Source organism: Anticarsia gemmatalis, chromosome 4 (genome assembly GCF_050436995.1).
Source record: "Anticarsia gemmatalis isolate Benzon Research Colony breed Stoneville strain chromosome 4, ilAntGemm2 primary, whole genome shotgun sequence".
Lineage (NCBI taxonomy): Eukaryota > Metazoa > Arthropoda > Insecta > Lepidoptera > Erebidae > Anticarsia > Anticarsia gemmatalis.
Window position 1 is genome coordinate 9,807,833 of NC_134748.1, and position 17,493 is coordinate 9,825,325.

The window sequence follows — 17,493 nt, forward strand, 5'->3', positions numbered from 1 at the left end:
GAGCCTCGACACACATGAGTTTTCAGAAGCAGTGGTTTAGAGACTTTAAGGTTACTGATAAGAATGTTGTGACGTGTGCAAATGATGATAGAATGTCAAATGAAGGCAAAGGTGATATTATAGTTAATGTGAAAGGAGTTTTGTTAACTGTAAAAGATTGTTCCTTTGTGCCTGGCTTGAAGTAAATCTTTTGTCGGTATCTAAGTTGGTACAGAATGGACGGAGAGTTATTTTTGATTCTGATGATGTAGGATGTTTCACCAATTGATAAGCGAGATAACGAGTAAACTTGTGGTTACTACTAGTGAAGTCTCAGGTATCTTTAAGTTGGATGATTGTTTTGCTATTGTAGATGTGGTGCTTTGGCTACGGTTCAGTTGAAGACTCGTTGGCACTTTGGCATCGTAGATTAGGGCATGTTAACTTGAATGATTTACGGAAGTTGCCTAACATCGAGGTTGGAGGTAAAAGTGTAATGGAACCTTGTGCTGCTTGTATAAGAGGTAAGGCACATAGATTACCTTTTCCAAAGGGTGAAGCAAGGCGAGCGAAAGACAAACTCAGTTTATTACATGCTGATTTGTGTGGTCCCATGTCGAAACGTTCTTATAGTGGAGCTCGTAACATGTTCGTAATAGTAGACGATTTCACTAGTAAATTTCTTTCTCAGGGAGAAGTCTCAAGCTTCGAACTTTTTCAAAGATTTCGTGAGGCATGTGGAGAACGAAACACGTCTGACAGACCCAGACAGTATTGAAGATGCGGAGGAGGGCTCAGACTCAGCAGATGCTTGTGTTGAAGCTGTGGAGCCTGTGAATTCAAATGAATCTGATGCTGATTCAAATGTATCCTTTGAGGAATAGGCTTCGTAGCGTACAAAGTGGACAATATTGCTACAACAGTACATGCAAGTTAGAGGAAGAACCACGTTCGTACAAAGAAGTCCTTCGAAGACCTGATAGCCATGAGTGGATAGCAGCGATGAAGCGGGAGTTGGAGTCCATGAAGGAGCACGATGTTACGAAGGTGATTGAGAAACCCCCTGGAGCCAAAGAGAAGACGTCGGTTGTAGTGATTCCAATATTTCTACTATACCTGAATCTGACAGTATTATCACCGAGCAAATTTGAAACTAATGGAACTGAGGGTGGCGTAGGACTAATTTTTGAATGGATTTGAGCCATGGCTTCAATCGATGTATCTTTTTCCAGATCTGAGTGTCCATCACCCGAAAAAAATAACAAAAAATAAACGTAAAATAACAGAAATGGTAATTACTTACATTTTTAATTTAATATTCCCGATGTAAAATAACTTAAGTGGCAGTTACTTAAAACAGTAGTATATGTTCTCCCACGTAAAAACACTTATGTAACACGTAAGACTTTTTGATTCAAAACATTCCCAAGTAAAATAACGTAACTACCAAAAGCGACTAATTACGTCGGAATTGAATAAAGCTTGTTTAGATTACCAATAAAGTAATTTAAGTTGATAATGTAATTAAAAATATACTTTTTACTGACTAATAATTAAAGTTAAAGAAGGTACAATAAAATAAAACGTCAAATTCAACTTACCTGATGATATTTTGATGGTTTTACCTTTATCTTTTACATTTTTCATTTTCAAGCCCGCATGTGGGAGTTACGGGGGAGGCGCGCGGGGGTGTTGTTGACTTGCCAATGTAAAATGTCTTAACTCTCACTAGTGACATTTTACATTGGAAGTGTTGTAGTTCTGGGGTTTGTCGAGTGTTGATTTAGGGTAGAATTAAAGCATTTTTACTAATTTTTCTTTAATCAATCGAAAGTGTATAACAACCGGAAGGTCACGGAAACAAAAAAGGCAAATCCCGTAAGTACCACTTGAGGGAATATACGTAGGGACCGTCGATAGATACACGTATGTAGATAGTTTCTATAAATAGAATCTTGGATTAACGCAGATTGAATGTCAACAAAGTCATGTGCCATGTGTTAAATTAGCAGGAACTTACTAATTACTCGAAATATGTGAGGCTTAACTTGTTTACTCACCAAAACATGCTGTAGGTATTCTACAACAAGCCAAGATAAAACCAGTTTTATCCTGAAAGTCTTACTACGTACAGCTACTTAAGTAGTACGCATAAGTACCTATGGTAGAGTTCCTGAAATACTCGTAGACTCTAGCGTGTAAGGTTTTACATAGACGATATTAGACGTTTTTTTATATGAGTTTAAACGCTATTGAATAAATAAACTACCGCTGAATGTACCTCAGAAACCGGGGGTAAGTATTTCTGTTGCATGCGATTGAAATAATTAAAAAGATCTTAATCCAGTACATTAAAATAAATCTATACTTTGCACTTTTAACCCAAACGAAATTATAACTAACCTAATAACCTTTAATCTGTGTAAAAGATATAAATAATTTCAGATTAAGATTATTAGAATAAAAAACATTCACGTATCGGAAACTCGTAGCACTCGTAGCAGGCGTGAGAAAGAGCTTGGTAATGTAGTATTTTGTTAAATGGGTGAACGTACGAATCATAATAATGGACAGTAGGTTATCATAATATTTTGGATGAAATATACAAAATAAACAGACAAATTAGTATAATCATTTGTAGTTTAAAATAATGTTTTCATCTCGGCGAGGGTACTAATGTACCTAACGTTAAAAATTTGACAGTCACTTTCTAGGCTAGATCAATCTGTTATCCTTAAAAGTACCTAATTAATAAAAACAGTGCTGATCACAAAAGCAGAGCAATCATGTAAGTATAAATAGTTCTTCAAATTTTTACTATGAAACGTTCTTCAATGGTATAGGACCTATAGTCTACTATGACTACTATAGAGATAAACTCACTGTGGAAAGAAGTACTCGTCACGCTGACTTGACTGAAACTATGACATTGTCACTTTTGCACTTGTACATTAGCACCATAGTGCTAATATTGGAGACTGCACTGATTACTCTAGGTATAGGTACTTAATAAGTATATTTTATAAATAAGTTAAAGCTTAATTTTCAAATTGAAGCATTACATAGTCTCTTGTCATTCAATGACTTGCGTAAAATTAGAACTTAAGTACATCGCTTTGTTGAACTTGATTGTCGAGTAAGAACACGAAGATCAAATTTTAACAGGATTTCAGTGTCAAAGAGACATATAGCGGAATTTAATTAGCAATTACTGTAATCCCGGGCTGTCACATGAGCATCGTGAACCTGACTCCCGTTTCAAGGGTAAGCGGTGGCGGTTGAGTCGCAACAAGTGCTAAGAGCGTCGGCGTAGGGCGTCGGGACGCCGGACGTCGACGCTGCGGTTTCGCGCCAATTCGCGCCCGCAGTGATGGGAAGCACGCCTCGCGAGCGGGACACGCGCGCCTTGTCCGCTGACGCTCGTGATCCGAATGTGGATAACTGTTAATAGTTTACAACTCGACAGTTAACACCTAGGTATCACTAAATTTACACGTACGTCACCTCGAACGACAATATGATTTTATTTAATTTAATATTAGATAGACAGGCTGCAATTATGCCGCCTCCAGATGCAGTTCCTCGAAGTGTGAAACTGATAGATGATTCGAAAATTGTGCGGTCATTATTAATGGGACATCTGCTAATGGATGATAAAAGTTGTTCTCGCTCCTAATTATGACGGATATAACTACTGAGGACCTGGTGTCTGAGGTGTCGACGGTGGCCTCAGCACCACACCGTACTCCTACACCAGAACTACACGCGACTTATACGACTTTTGAGATCCTAGTGTCATTGGTGGCGGTTGTGGGGAACTCTATGGTGATATATGTGTTTCGTCGTGAACGAAGGTTGCGTCGCCGTACGAACTATTATATAGTGTCTTTAGCTGCAGCAGACCTGCTAGTGGGTTTGCTTGGAATACCTTTCGCGATCCTGGCATCAGTGGGCTTGCCGAGGAACCTTCACGCGTGTCTGTTCACAGTGTCGTTGTTAGTGATGCTGTGTACTATAAGTATCTTCTGTTTGGTGGGTGTCTCCGTGGACCGATACTGGGCGATCCTCCACCCTATGTGCTACTCCAGAAATGTGCGCACTAAAACCGCTATCAGTAAGTAATTAAATTTTAACCTTACCTTATTATTTGTAAACTTTTTTGTTATCTCTACATGAGGCTAAAATTATTTTAACAAGTGACTGATAAATTATCAGCGAATAATCTTCCGTATTATCTCGGAATTGTCTCTGTGTGGCAGATATGTCATAATGCTTCTTTTATTACTGACTGCTTGACGATTATTGTTTCAATACAATGGTTATCAGATACTTAAATGGTCATCGTACGTAATGGCATACGCATAGAAGTTAATGCAATATCAATAATGTTTAACACGCTCGTATCCCGAAATAACTTTCCGACGATGCAATTGAAGCAATTCGAAATACGTAAAACTTGAAAATAAGTAGTCTTGAATTATATTGTTTTTCTTTAAAAATGTATGATTCCACTAAAGTCGATTTATGTGTACTAAAACAAATGCACATCGACAGGCATATTTATTTATCTTGTTATTTCGGCTGCGTGTTTTTGTGAAGTGTTTAGAAAAAATGTTTTAAGTGCGTTGATGATTTGCAGTGGAGTAACATACAAATGTATAAAAGAGTTTGTTAAAAATCTAGTTAACCGATAGATACTTTTTCTAACAATCATCAAAAACAACTACGCAGAAGAATTATTTACAAATGAACCTTATTTTTTCCTCATTAACTTCCAGAAACATGCTATATAGTTAGAAATTCGTAGTAACAAATAAATGAACAAAAACTCATATATTACTATCGTATCGGAAATTGGGAGCTTTATTATACCAACATATAGATATAGTTAGATAAGATATGTCAAGTGAAAATTGGCAATATTATCGTAATATTAGCCTACATAAATCAAGTATACAATACATACAGTTGTTATAGAAATTATAGTACACTAGCTGACCCACCCAACTTCGCTTGCGACACATAAGAGAGAATGGTCATAATTTTCCCCGTTTTTGTAACATTTTTCGTTGCTACTCCGCTCCTAATGGCCGTAGCGTGATGTTATATAGCCTAAAACCTTCCTCGATAAATGGGCTATCTAACACTGAAAGAATTTTTCAAATCGGACCAGTAGTTTCTAAGATCAGCGCGTTCAAACAAACAAACAAACAAACAAACAAACTCTTTAGCTTTATAATATTAGTATAGATTGTAATCTTTACGTGACATTATTCGTGTAGTTGTACTTAGATAAGATTTGCATCGCATGTGGAAGCGCGTGGGAGTATGACATTACATTTTACAGTAGGAAGGTAAACTGACATCCTGATTATGACACAGGTACAAATTATCCTTCTTTGAGGTGACGGTCAAATAAAACGAGAACCGCGAATGCTGATACGATAAAAGCGCCCCTTACTTAATTAATCTATATTCAACAAAAACTAAAAAAAAAATCTATATGTTTTGTATAATTGTTACTATTTTCTTTTTTGTTGATAAGTCAGAGTTTAGTCTAGTACTTACTTATAATTAACCATACTAATGTAAATTTAAAATAATAAAGATATTTATTGTATGATACTACAAAAAAGAACTAACTGTACAGTTGTACTCGCTTAAAGTGGTCGTGATTGTTAATTTTGGTTTAAAAGCCGGCTACAAACGGCTTTTTAACGAAACCACAAAATTACAAAATAAAAAAAGTAATGACTCCACTCCATACACACACCCATCAATAAATTAGCCGCATCATAAGTTACTTTAATTATTGATCGTTTGTCAGCCGATGACAGGAATCATTTCTACCTTATAACAAAAACAAGATAATATAACATATTTTTTGCTTTTTGTTTACGTGATTTGACTGGCCGGGTTATCTGGTATGCAAAATATTTATATTTCTCATACGCCCTAATTGAATGTTGTTTAAACATGAATATGATTGATTTATTACTTTACGAAAAACTACCTAATCATGGGAGTGATTGGACTGCGTAACTGTGAACTGTAGTTCATTCATATAACGATGTTTATTGTCTTGAACATGATAGTTTTTGACGCATATAATTCTTTAAAATTAACTAACTAGGTAAGAGTAGGTAGCTAACAGTAGATATGTATAGGTGCCAAACAACTTGAACGCTACATCTTAGTGAACGATTTTTAGGTCAGTTTAGGTATAATAGTGTTACGCAAAGGCGAGGACGTTTCAGCTTCGACCACCCTACTGGTATAACAGCCAACCAAGTGTCCTCTGCACTGGGTCTACATTCTGTTTACTTTCTAATACAGCAAATTATGTTCAAGTTGTTTGGCGACGTCTATAACTAAATACTCCTGTTCTTAGAAAAATAATAAAAAATATCTTATTCTTTTTAAACGTTGATCTATGTTTAGATTTAAAACTTACGCATGCTATCCATACATCACATGCATGTATAACTCATTCACATACTCCGGAACACAGATTATCCATGGATTTACAAGAACAACAAAAGTTATCCAGTTCCATCAAATGCGGCTTAGAAGCTACTTTAGTTGCGGTTCGTACCAAATTTATTTTACTATCAACCTATTTATATATTATATCCGAGTGTTTTATAAATACATTGTAGGTATGAGATAATCTATTCAGACGATACATATCTTTAACAGTTAACAACAGATGCGTCTTAATGATACAGGAATCGGAAACAAAACTAGTTGAGAAATGAGGTTTAGGATCTTAGAAGGATGCTTCTGTGTACTTATACTTAATGCACCTATTTTTGTCTGCCTTAATGAGTTTTATGCCGAAACCCTAATCAGAGCTGGTAATAATTTAGGCGTTCAAAATGTACCATAGACAATTATTTAAATTATAAGCACAGACACAGTCTAGTATCGTACTTATGCAACAAACAAAATGTTGCACTAGCGTTAATATTTATGTTATCTAAACAAATAAATATTTTGGTGGCAAAAATTACGGGAATTTCCTCAGTGCAAAAACAATGCATAGATATTCTGTCAAGTCTGGTATTAGCACTTGAAATGTTAATCCTATTTAAAACTATGTCTGTGTCATTTCTACATGTATGTAGGTAGCTTCACGATGCGTTGGAATAGCAAGCAGATGCAGACAATAAGCTATAATATTTTTATAGACATCGATAGACACAAGCCTTGGCCTACGCTGCTAGATGGACTGCGGTCAGATTGAGCTATATTTAAACTCCTCAGTTCACTACGTTCCTGTGGTTTTTAATTAGTTTCTTGTTTCCTTATTTAAGTAATTATAAGAAGATATCATTGTATTTTTTCGTTCATGATCTGTATGATGTAACTAATAAGTGATCAAATAAAACTGTACTAAGCTGACCGAGCAGATTTAAATGTACTTCTAAAGCAAACATAGTGCGTATAGATAGTTGCAGTAAAGCATACATTTCTACCAAAGTCTGACACCTGGCCAAATCAAGGAAAATCACTCTATAGCGGATTTCCGTAAGTCAAACTTCTTCAAATGAATCTTTAAGGAAAACTCATTGGTGGTAGTTGTGGTTAGAAGAATTTACACATTATCCTTCATTTGACATTTACTAGTAAGTGAGAACCTCGGACCATTTTCACTGATCAGATAATCACCCCGCCAGAATCATGAGTCAACAATATACGTGCTTTATATTCTACTAGCACTATTCATTTAATAATAAACTTTATATCTCACCTTATACGTTATATTATAGCATTCTATGTGATTAACATTAATTGCATTGAAGTACACACCTAGTCACCTGATACATTAGTGCTTTAGTTTTACTTTATATAGTGTAGTAAAAGTGAAAAGTTTAATCAAAATAAAGTAGTATTATATATAGTACCTATTCTCAAGAGAGTACCGGCACTTACTTACCCATGATCTCAATTTTTTTCAATCTTTTGCCGTCGTGATACTATCGGTTCTGTCTCTGAGCTATCTTTCGTACTGTTATAGTAAGAAAGAGGCGGATAAAAGTTCTTTTAGAGTGCCGTAGCCTGTAGTACGTGAGACATAGTATTACTTCTGCTTCTTCTTCTTACCGTATGGTTAGCGGTCAACCTAGTGTCAAAGTTGTTCAAGCCGCCCGAAGGCCTTAGACGTGGCTTAACGACTGTGATCTTAATTGACAACAGCCGGGACCGACTTTTAACGTGCCCTCCGAAGCACGGAGACGCCCAGCTCAAAAACCACTATGCGGTCACCCATCCATGAAATGACCGCGCCAAGGTTTGCTTAACCCACAGATAGTTTACCGACCGGTGAGCCCAACTGGCTTGGCTTTAACTAGTATGGGTTATGAGTAATGATGGCAAACAAAATGAGAGATTATTTGGTCTCTAACTGACAATCAACATTGTGTGCGGTTTTCACATCTTGATGATATGAAAACCCCACACAATTTGTATTTAAATGTCAGATAACCGATCTGCAAATTAAAGTGACAGCTAATGAATGAACAAACAACTGTCAAAATTCCCTGTGATAAGCAATTCTGATAGTTATTAAAATGTATAAGTGATGAAATGAGTGTATAATATTATTAATGCGACAGTTTGAGAGGATGGGTAATGTGGATAATGATAATTTTTCATGTTTGGTATATCTTCACGCAAATACTGCTAAATAGATTCTATAATTTGCCCCCCCAGCAGGTGGTATAATTCCCGATTTTCAGATAGAACTAATAAAACTCAAGAATCTTTCCACGCGGATGAAATCGTGTCCGGAAGACGTATAGCTAGATGTGTTAATATAAAAAGCGCTCTTCAGCTTTTAGCAATCCTCACTGTTTTTGTCTACGACAGCTTAGCAATCTATCTTGTCTAAGATCTACGCTCGAAGCTGTTCCTACAAATTCCAACGTTAATTACATAACCGCAACAAATAATTGGATCTTCTAAATTCATTAATTATTGCTTCGATTTAACGCAACACATTCGTCTTATCCCATGTGTGACTTGACTGTAGTAATTTAGCTCTTCAGTTATTTATTCATAGTCCTAACTAACTACTAGACTACAATAATAATTAGGAGTAGGTACATATCTTCTTTATTAATTAGCTCCTAGACTTTGACTGAAAGTTTTACTTAAGTTTCTTTAAAATCTTCGCAGTGAAGAAACTAGATTTGCTTACGCTATTTAAAATCATAAGTTAAAAAATTTATACAATTGACATAAATAGAACCAGAAACCTAATTTACGAAAACTAGATTACTGTTATCCTATTCCATTTAAATATGAAAACTTGAGCAATATTCTCAATTCATGTTTACGTACTTCATGTTTTGAGATCCTTGAAAATAACAGTTCCATGTTTGTTTCTATTTGTCCTTTGGCGCCAAAAGTTCTGCGATCATTTGTAATAAAGGTTACTGCCACAATAATAGGGAGCGATGCGTAAGATAGTTGTATGTACCTATAGAAAATTCAAGTGTTTGAGTTCTCCCTTTTATGGCTTTAATAAATTAATAGTAGGTGGCTTTTATTGATATGACTGTGATATCGAAACAAATATTTATATATAGCTACTACTACATATAAATATTGGTTTTTGCGTTATAATTAAAACCTATCATCAACGTAGATATCAGTTTTGTTAAAAATCGGTAGGTTAAGTACCTACCTAAGTTTAATGAACTGGTAAAACTGAAACTGAAAAGTTTGAGTGATTGGTAATATAACCCTAGTAAAGTTTAAACAAATTCGGTTATTGAGCTTAAAAAGCCCATCAAAATATTATAAGGAACAATTACGATTTAAATATATTTGTGAAAATACAAAGTTTAAAGGTGTAAATGAAATAAATAAATACGGATTAACAAACCGTAAAGTTTGCACTTTACTACGAAGGGAATTTCCTAAACCAGATTTATATTTGGGAAAATGTACTTAAAGTAAAGGTTTCCAACAATACTCCAAATGGTTTGAAAACCTTGTACATTCCGCAACTCATTAAGTAGGAAGTTTAAACTTGAAATGTTAATTAAATTGCAACTTTCAAAAGTTCCTTCATATAATATCCAAAACTGATAATTGTGATTCATACGAGTTTTTTTATTTACGTCGTTTTGCAAATAGTAAAAAACAATTTTTGTTTCTTTTCACACATTTCTCTGCTACACGAAAGCGGTTTCTCGCCAATTAGCTTAATTCTTAAAATTTGTGTTTAAACGAACACAATTTTTCATCCTTTCAAATAATTCACTGTAATTTTCATGTACTAGAATTCTCAAGCATCTTATAATAACAGTCATTGACATGTTATCTGATGTTGCCCTTGACTTTATGTTACGTCCTTGGTACCATCTTCGACGGAACTTGACTCTTATCACATCTAATAACGATGGAATCCTACACAAGTGTCATTATATCTCAACCGACTACCATTTTGGATGAACTTGACACTTTTGCCGCACCCTTTACACGTTATTAGATACAAGCTAAACCCGTGAATCCACTCTAATTCAATCTGTATGTACATCTTTAACCTGTTCGTGATTTTTGAAAAAAAGTAGCCTGGATTACACCCTCGGTGTTCAACGTTTTCCATGCTAATCTTTATTGAAACCTATTAAACCTTACTACTTTTCTTGAAATGTACGAAAAATTCAAAGTTATCCAAAGTTTCCGTCCTCTGTCAAAGATTCCGTTACAAAGATACATACATCCTAAAGTAAAAAAAGCGTGTTAAAAGCGTAACAGTCGACAGTCTTTTAGATATATGGATAAAGTATCTACGTCATGTAACACAGGCCTCATATATTTCTATGTCTACAGGTATATGCTCGACTTCAGTTAACCATTTTCTTAATTGAATTCAGACACATAATGCCTATGATATTAATGGTGTATGTCCACTTAGTGTTATTAAGTGAATTCTTAGTAATATTTTGTTGTGCCTAATCGCTAAAAATCTTTCAGAAATTGTCTAAAAATAATAACAATGTTGTATTGATTTCGTAGCTGTGACGAAAACTTATATTTTTTTGTTTTAAACTTTATACTTAACTTTGTGAAAATTCGTTTAAGGGGTTGTTTGCTTTCGGGACTTTTTAGCAAAAGCTGTAGAATTTAATTATGTACTTCATTCGAGTAATTTAAATTCAACACTATCTATTTTTTATTTACGCCTTTTTTTGGCTTAAATACTTTCAGATTTTTCTATTTACTATTTATATTGATGGTATCTTTCCTATCCAACATACACAACGATGTTAGTTTTGTGAGTAGGTACCGCGCTAACAAAAAATGATCCCTTTTTCGCGGAACTTCTGAAGGTCTATCGCCGAACAGATTTAATGTACTTACTCCATCTTATTAAAGTGTGTTGCGCACAATATATCGAAAAGTAGAGCTGCGCTCTAGCAAAATCCTGGGGAGCTATCACGTATCTCAGTTGACAACTATTTGAAAGCCAATTCATATTACATTGTACATTGTTTTCTCCATTAGAATAAAGTGATTAACACATTACGTCAAAGCAGCAATGTACTGAACAGTGTCCATTAATTTAACGTACACTAGTTGTCAACCGAGATACGTGATAAGCTCGCTGATCGTGAAAAGTAGTCAATAGCAATCAGGGCTAGTGAGTATTCATAAAAGTTTTGGTTTCAAAAACGTTTGGTAACGGTTTGGTACGACCCGTTTCCAATAATTACAAATAAGCAATCTGTCAGCTTTTGAAATTAAATGCACATACATTTGACCTATTTTTCATTTTCTATTAGTTTAACGTTAAAACTATTAACAAATCACTATCTTCAAAAATGTTATATGCTCACAAGGATTTGCGTCGTGGTTTTGATATGTGCTTGGTGCGATGAAAAAGGAGCGACTGGCACTCATTTACCTGTATACATGTACAAAGTACTCATTTTTAATTGTCTATTAAACATATTCGTTATTTCCTTTCCGTATATTCTACAGTATTTACTTAGATAAATATATTGAAACCTTAAATATCCTGATACAAACCATTGTTTAGTTAAACTCGCCAATTTTAAATATACTATTGTTATAAATTACTGTAATAATTCAGCGACTCGTGTTTACTTAGTTTTATTTGTATTCAATTCGTTCTTATAATAATTCTCTATTAGAAGTTAAATAAACATTGGCATATGGCACACTACGTAACAGAAAGTACCTACGTCATTGTTTTGTTCAAAACTACCGTGATGTACTTATCTACTACCTACTTCAGACTGCAATATATTGTACCTACAATCTACATGGTATAATAAATTGCAGAAAATTATAATGAATTACATCTCGGATGGTTAAGAGAAGTATCGCGAAGTAGCCTATAGTACGTTTGAAGTTTTATATTAAGTACGTAAAAAAAAAGGGTAACTTGGAAAACTTATTTAAGTACATGTACTTGTTTGTCGGTAGTAGTAGTAAATCAACCCTTAGAGTTAATGCAAGTTTAAAGACCAACTCCCGGTTTCGTAGTCCGGTAGTTTATCTATTCAATGCTGTCAAAACTCATACAAAAAAACGCTATTGAATAGATAAACTACCGCCAAATGTACTCAGAAACCGGGGGTAAATAATTAATCAATCCACCTCTTTCTACGTAGACGCAATGGAACAGGCACTGATGGCTTCGGGTGGTCTTTCTATTGAAATATTTTGATTAAATATGTATGCTAGGTACGGCTTTTCGAATTCCTGCTACTGTAGAGCAATTCTCCTCCACTATCGACTACCGACTACAAAAAAAAACATGACAATTTCAATTCAGCGTATCTAGCGAGTGTCGTAGAAACTATTTTAACAGTACATTTTAAATGTAAAAATTCTCGCCATTCGAAATTACCAACTGTAGTCGTGTTACTGACAGTGTACACTTGTGAGTACACTGTTATATTTAAACGATCAAACGAAACCTAAAGCCAGTGACATAAAGTATCTCGTTGATAGTTCAGACGGTTCACAATGCTCAGGAAATTGTTCATCTCGATATCTAGCAGGAAGAAGTCGCTTTGTGCGGAGGCGACGCGGCCGCGGACCAACAGTTAACGACCGGCCACTCGCAGTGGATCGTGCGTCCACTCACATACATATCATGACTTCATGATGTAACTCACTAACTCAGTAATCACTTCATACTCAGCTGTCATATTAATCTTCGTTTGACTTTTGGCTACTTGTTATTGCTTGAAGGGGCTATAGAAGATATTTGAACTTACTGTTTGATGAACAATCAGTGAGGAAATACATGGGCCAGTGGGCGACTGCTTTGGCTTTTTATGTTGTTTTATAATTAGCGCTAGTTAAAAAAGTAGATCTCTGTTTTAAGTTTCTTTTTTATTTGGGTCATAGGTTTTTTAAGTCATCCATACTAATATTATAAATGCGAAAGTAACTCTGTCTGTCTGTCTGTCTGTCTGTCTGTCTGCTACTCAATCACGCCTAAACTACTGAACCAATTTGCATGAAATTTGGTATGGAGATATTTTGATACCCGAGAAAGGACATAGGCTACTTTTTACCCCGGGAAAATGACGCATTTCCCGGGAAAATTCAGATGGCGAACGAAGTCGCGAGTAATCAATATTATAATGACATTTGAATTAACAAAATTCCGTTGTCATGGTAACTGTTTAAATGGCGGATATGCCTTAGCGCGACTTCGTTATATTAAGAGAATATAAATAATTTTGAGAATATTTTTCGTGAAAAAAAAGCATATTTTATATCATCACGCTACGACCAATAGGAGCAGAGTAACAGTAAAAAGTGTTACAAAGACGTGGAAAATTATGACGCGTTCTCTCTTATATGACGCAAGCGAAGTTGCGCGGGTCAACTAGTATAGAATAATTCAGTCAAAGATGTCATCAGATGCAACATAATGTAATGAACATGCTTTATGAATGAAATAATGTAATTTAATTTGAATGCGAAAGAGATTTAACTAAAAGGTTTATACAATTTTTTATACAGTTAAATGTTTTTTACTAAATCGTTGTTGTAACTCAATACTCTCATGTTTTTCTAAAATAAAGTCGATCATCATTTTTGGCGTATTTCATTCAAGAACTTTCACCCCTGTTTATTCGCATGGGGCGGCAGACTGGCGCCGCCGGTCGGTCTGCACCGACGCCAAGCCTCCTCATCTCCTCGGCTCCGGCAGTCGCGCGCCGGGACCCGCCCTTTACGTTGCACCATGAACACCATACACGCTATATTTGTTTACACCGCCTTACTACATGTTTGTGTTGTGGCTAAAGGTGGTGGCCACGGTGGTGGGCACGGCAGTCACTCGAGTCATTCGAGTCATTCCTCCCACACAGCGCACGGCTATCATCACGTAACCGCGAGCCACACCCGCTACTCTTACCATCCGCCGAGACACGTATACTTCACTTGTCGTTACTGCACGTCATCCTCCATGTACCCAGTGTACAGACACCAGCTGCCTACGTATGTCTACGCGTACAAGGACTCACACAGCAGGTACAATCAACTCCTCACTGGCCTTGCTCTATACAACCTTGGAAGGACGGTCGAAGTAGGCTTTCAACCTAACCTGCACTACCCCGCACAGCCAAGAGAAAAATGCTCTCTGCAAATCATAGAGCATTCACATTTCGAGGAGACGGTATTCCCGTGTTTTATGATATCATCTTTCATTGACGCGACGCCGACAAACAATACGCGTTCAATTGACATAACGTCGTCGCAGATTGACATTAAGCCTTATGTGCGAGCATCGATTGGTGATGGAATACCATTAGAGGTGAATGAAGCCCAAGAGTGCGTGTTATGGCATAACTTAACGATGCATAAAGAGAGAAACCACGTTCCCTGCGCTTTGTTACAACAATACGCGAATACAGTGAAACCGTCTGGAGTGCCAGTGTATGTGTGGTTACCAACGTTACTTGGCAGCATTATCATTATATATTTCTGCTGTCAATGTTGTTCTAAGAAAAAGAAGGAGAGTGTTAAAGAGGAAGCTCCTCTCAATGAGCTCCACGTCCCAGGATATTGTGCTAACTATTGATCTGCAAAATTTTGCTCTACATTTTCGTTTTAGTAAGTTATCGTGATGTATTCGTGCCAAATTTTGTCTTGAAATACTTCAAATATTGTTCAAATTTGTTGTGCCAAAAATGCTCAAATATGTAAGAATTAATAAGTAAAATCAGTAGACTGTGTTAATGGCTAAATATTTATTTGAATGTCACTAGTTGTTATTAGAAACATACTTTAACATATTTATCGTAGGTTGTGTTTAGGTCAAATAATTTGTTAATTTACTATAGTCAAAAGTAATGTCAATGTTTTATATATTCATACGATATCATCGAAGTCTTAAAAGAATGTTTTTTGTTTACCTATCTAAACAATAAGTGTTCAAATATGAAAGGAGTCATTATCATTGTGTTAAAATTATACTAACTGAAGTGTATCTGTCAAGTTAGTAAATACATTTGCGTAGAGGGTCGTAAAAGGTATTAAGATTTCCTAGCTATTATAATATAATATATAAATACTATCATATATTAGTAGATAATATTCAAGTGTAAACAATTATATATGAACTGTTCGATCGATCGATCTCTTTAGAATCCTTATAGCCAAATGTATCCCTATACAAAAATATTAAAAGGTGCTTGTCATATTGTGATTAAAATGTATCTTGAACTTCGGTAGAGTATATATATTATTATGTGTCGTGTTTTTCCAAATAAACGAAATTTTATACGTCTGTCTTTACTGATTTTAATTACAAAGGTAACAGAGATTATTTGTACCCACTATGCATTCAGTCCAGCTGCAAAAGTCGCTTAACGATTTTTTATTTACTTACGAACTTCCAAATTTTTGGAATCTAGAGGTTCGAATGACTAAATATGTTCAGCGATTTTTGGGGCTGACTGTACTTAAAGTTCTCGCTACAGAATATAAATGTTCATCAATTGCTTTTGACTCACCGCAATAGAATATTATATTTTAGTTACTTACTTATATAGGTACCTATAAAACATAGAGACGATAATAAGAAATATTAAATTCAAACACACATTACCATTTACCTCTTTAATATTTACGTTTATAGTAACTACCACAAAACATAATTCCTCTCGATTTATGCCATTTTATCAAATTAGAACCACCTCACGGAAATTCCTGCGGTGTAAAGTTCAAAGCGTATTTCGTAGTCTTGTATTTATGACGATGTTCAATTGTTTCGGCTTAAATACCGTACGCACTGAGGAAAATGTTTATTTCATATTTTATTGCTATTTAAAATGTGTATTAGGAGTCCTATGAATCATAGTATAGAACAAAATCGCTTTCCGCTGTCTGTTTCTATTTATGCTTAGATCTTTAAAAATATGTAACGGACTTAATGTGGTTACCTTAATAGACAGGGAAGAAGAATGTTTTTTTAATGTGTTAAAAATTGTAATCGGTTTTGTAAAATAACTTTCCAAACAGGGTGAAACCGGGCGGGCCGTTAGTTTTATTATAAATAGGAAATTAGTATCAAACTGAAAGGTATATAGTTCACACAATATTGCTATTTGTCGGGAACGAAGGATTCTGAAAGATAACATACACTTTTTGAGGTCTGTGTTTATTCAATTAAATCTACACATTTTAGTTTCTTCTATCTTAGTATTAATACTGATTAAAACTAAGATAGTATACTGGTATTTAAGCAGAAACCCATTTCTAAAAGGTCATTGTTCAAGTTTACCTGTCAAAATACTTAGCCCAAATTCTTTTGTGCTTAGATATCTAGAGTTAAGATAGAGAGAAATTACAAGCTTCTTTTGTCCGTGTTCTTTGTCACATAGATCTAAGTTCTAATTGAAACTGAAACTTTGCATTTAGACTGTCACTTTACCTTGTGTTATTAAATGGCAAACTAGTATAAAATGGAAAGCTACAGACTTCATTTGGATTTTGAACAAAGTCACTTTTCCATAGTCTATCTAAATTAATCGAAACGAAACGAAAAAATAAATGATGAAGAGTCCCTGAATTCAACCGTCCTGTTGTGAAATAATATAATTAAACTAAATTCCACAGATTCGGGGCAATGGCAACTTTGTTTCATACAAATCTTGAGTTGCAAGTGACGATTGCTGTTTATTTCCAGCGTTTCAATTAAACGTTGCTCGTCGTTTGTCGTTAAAATGTTTCATCAGAGAGAGAGAGAGAGAGAGAGATGCAAGGCTGCCCCAGTAAGAGATTCAGTATCACCTTCAAAAGTTGCAAGGTGACATTGGACACATACAAAGACAAAATTCCTTCGTTTAAATTAAATGAACCAACAATGTGAGAATTGTTTAAACGATGCCACTGTGAAAGCTCAATCAAGTCAAAAATAGTCATATTAAGCTAAGTATTTCTAGATCTAAGTATTTCATCTGTTTCATCTGTTCAAACTACATACTTACTTTTTTACATTGTTCAGAT

General features: G+C 35.1%; 1 protein-coding gene across 1 annotated transcript in view; it reads left to right on the plus strand.

Moving 5' to 3' along the window:
• Nucleotides 1-3,325: 3,325 nt before the first annotated feature.
• The window catches only part of LOC142972503 (adenosine receptor A2b-like), a 65,666-nt gene continuing 51,498 nt past the window's right edge, over nt 3,326-17,493 (plus strand). The window contains exon 1 of the mRNA XM_076113703.1: nt 3,326-4,093. Within this exon, the coding sequence (XP_075969818.1) occupies nt 3,658-4,093 (436 nt within the window). The 5' untranslated portion in view covers nt 3,326-3,657. The remainder of the gene's footprint in view (nt 4,094-17,493) is intronic.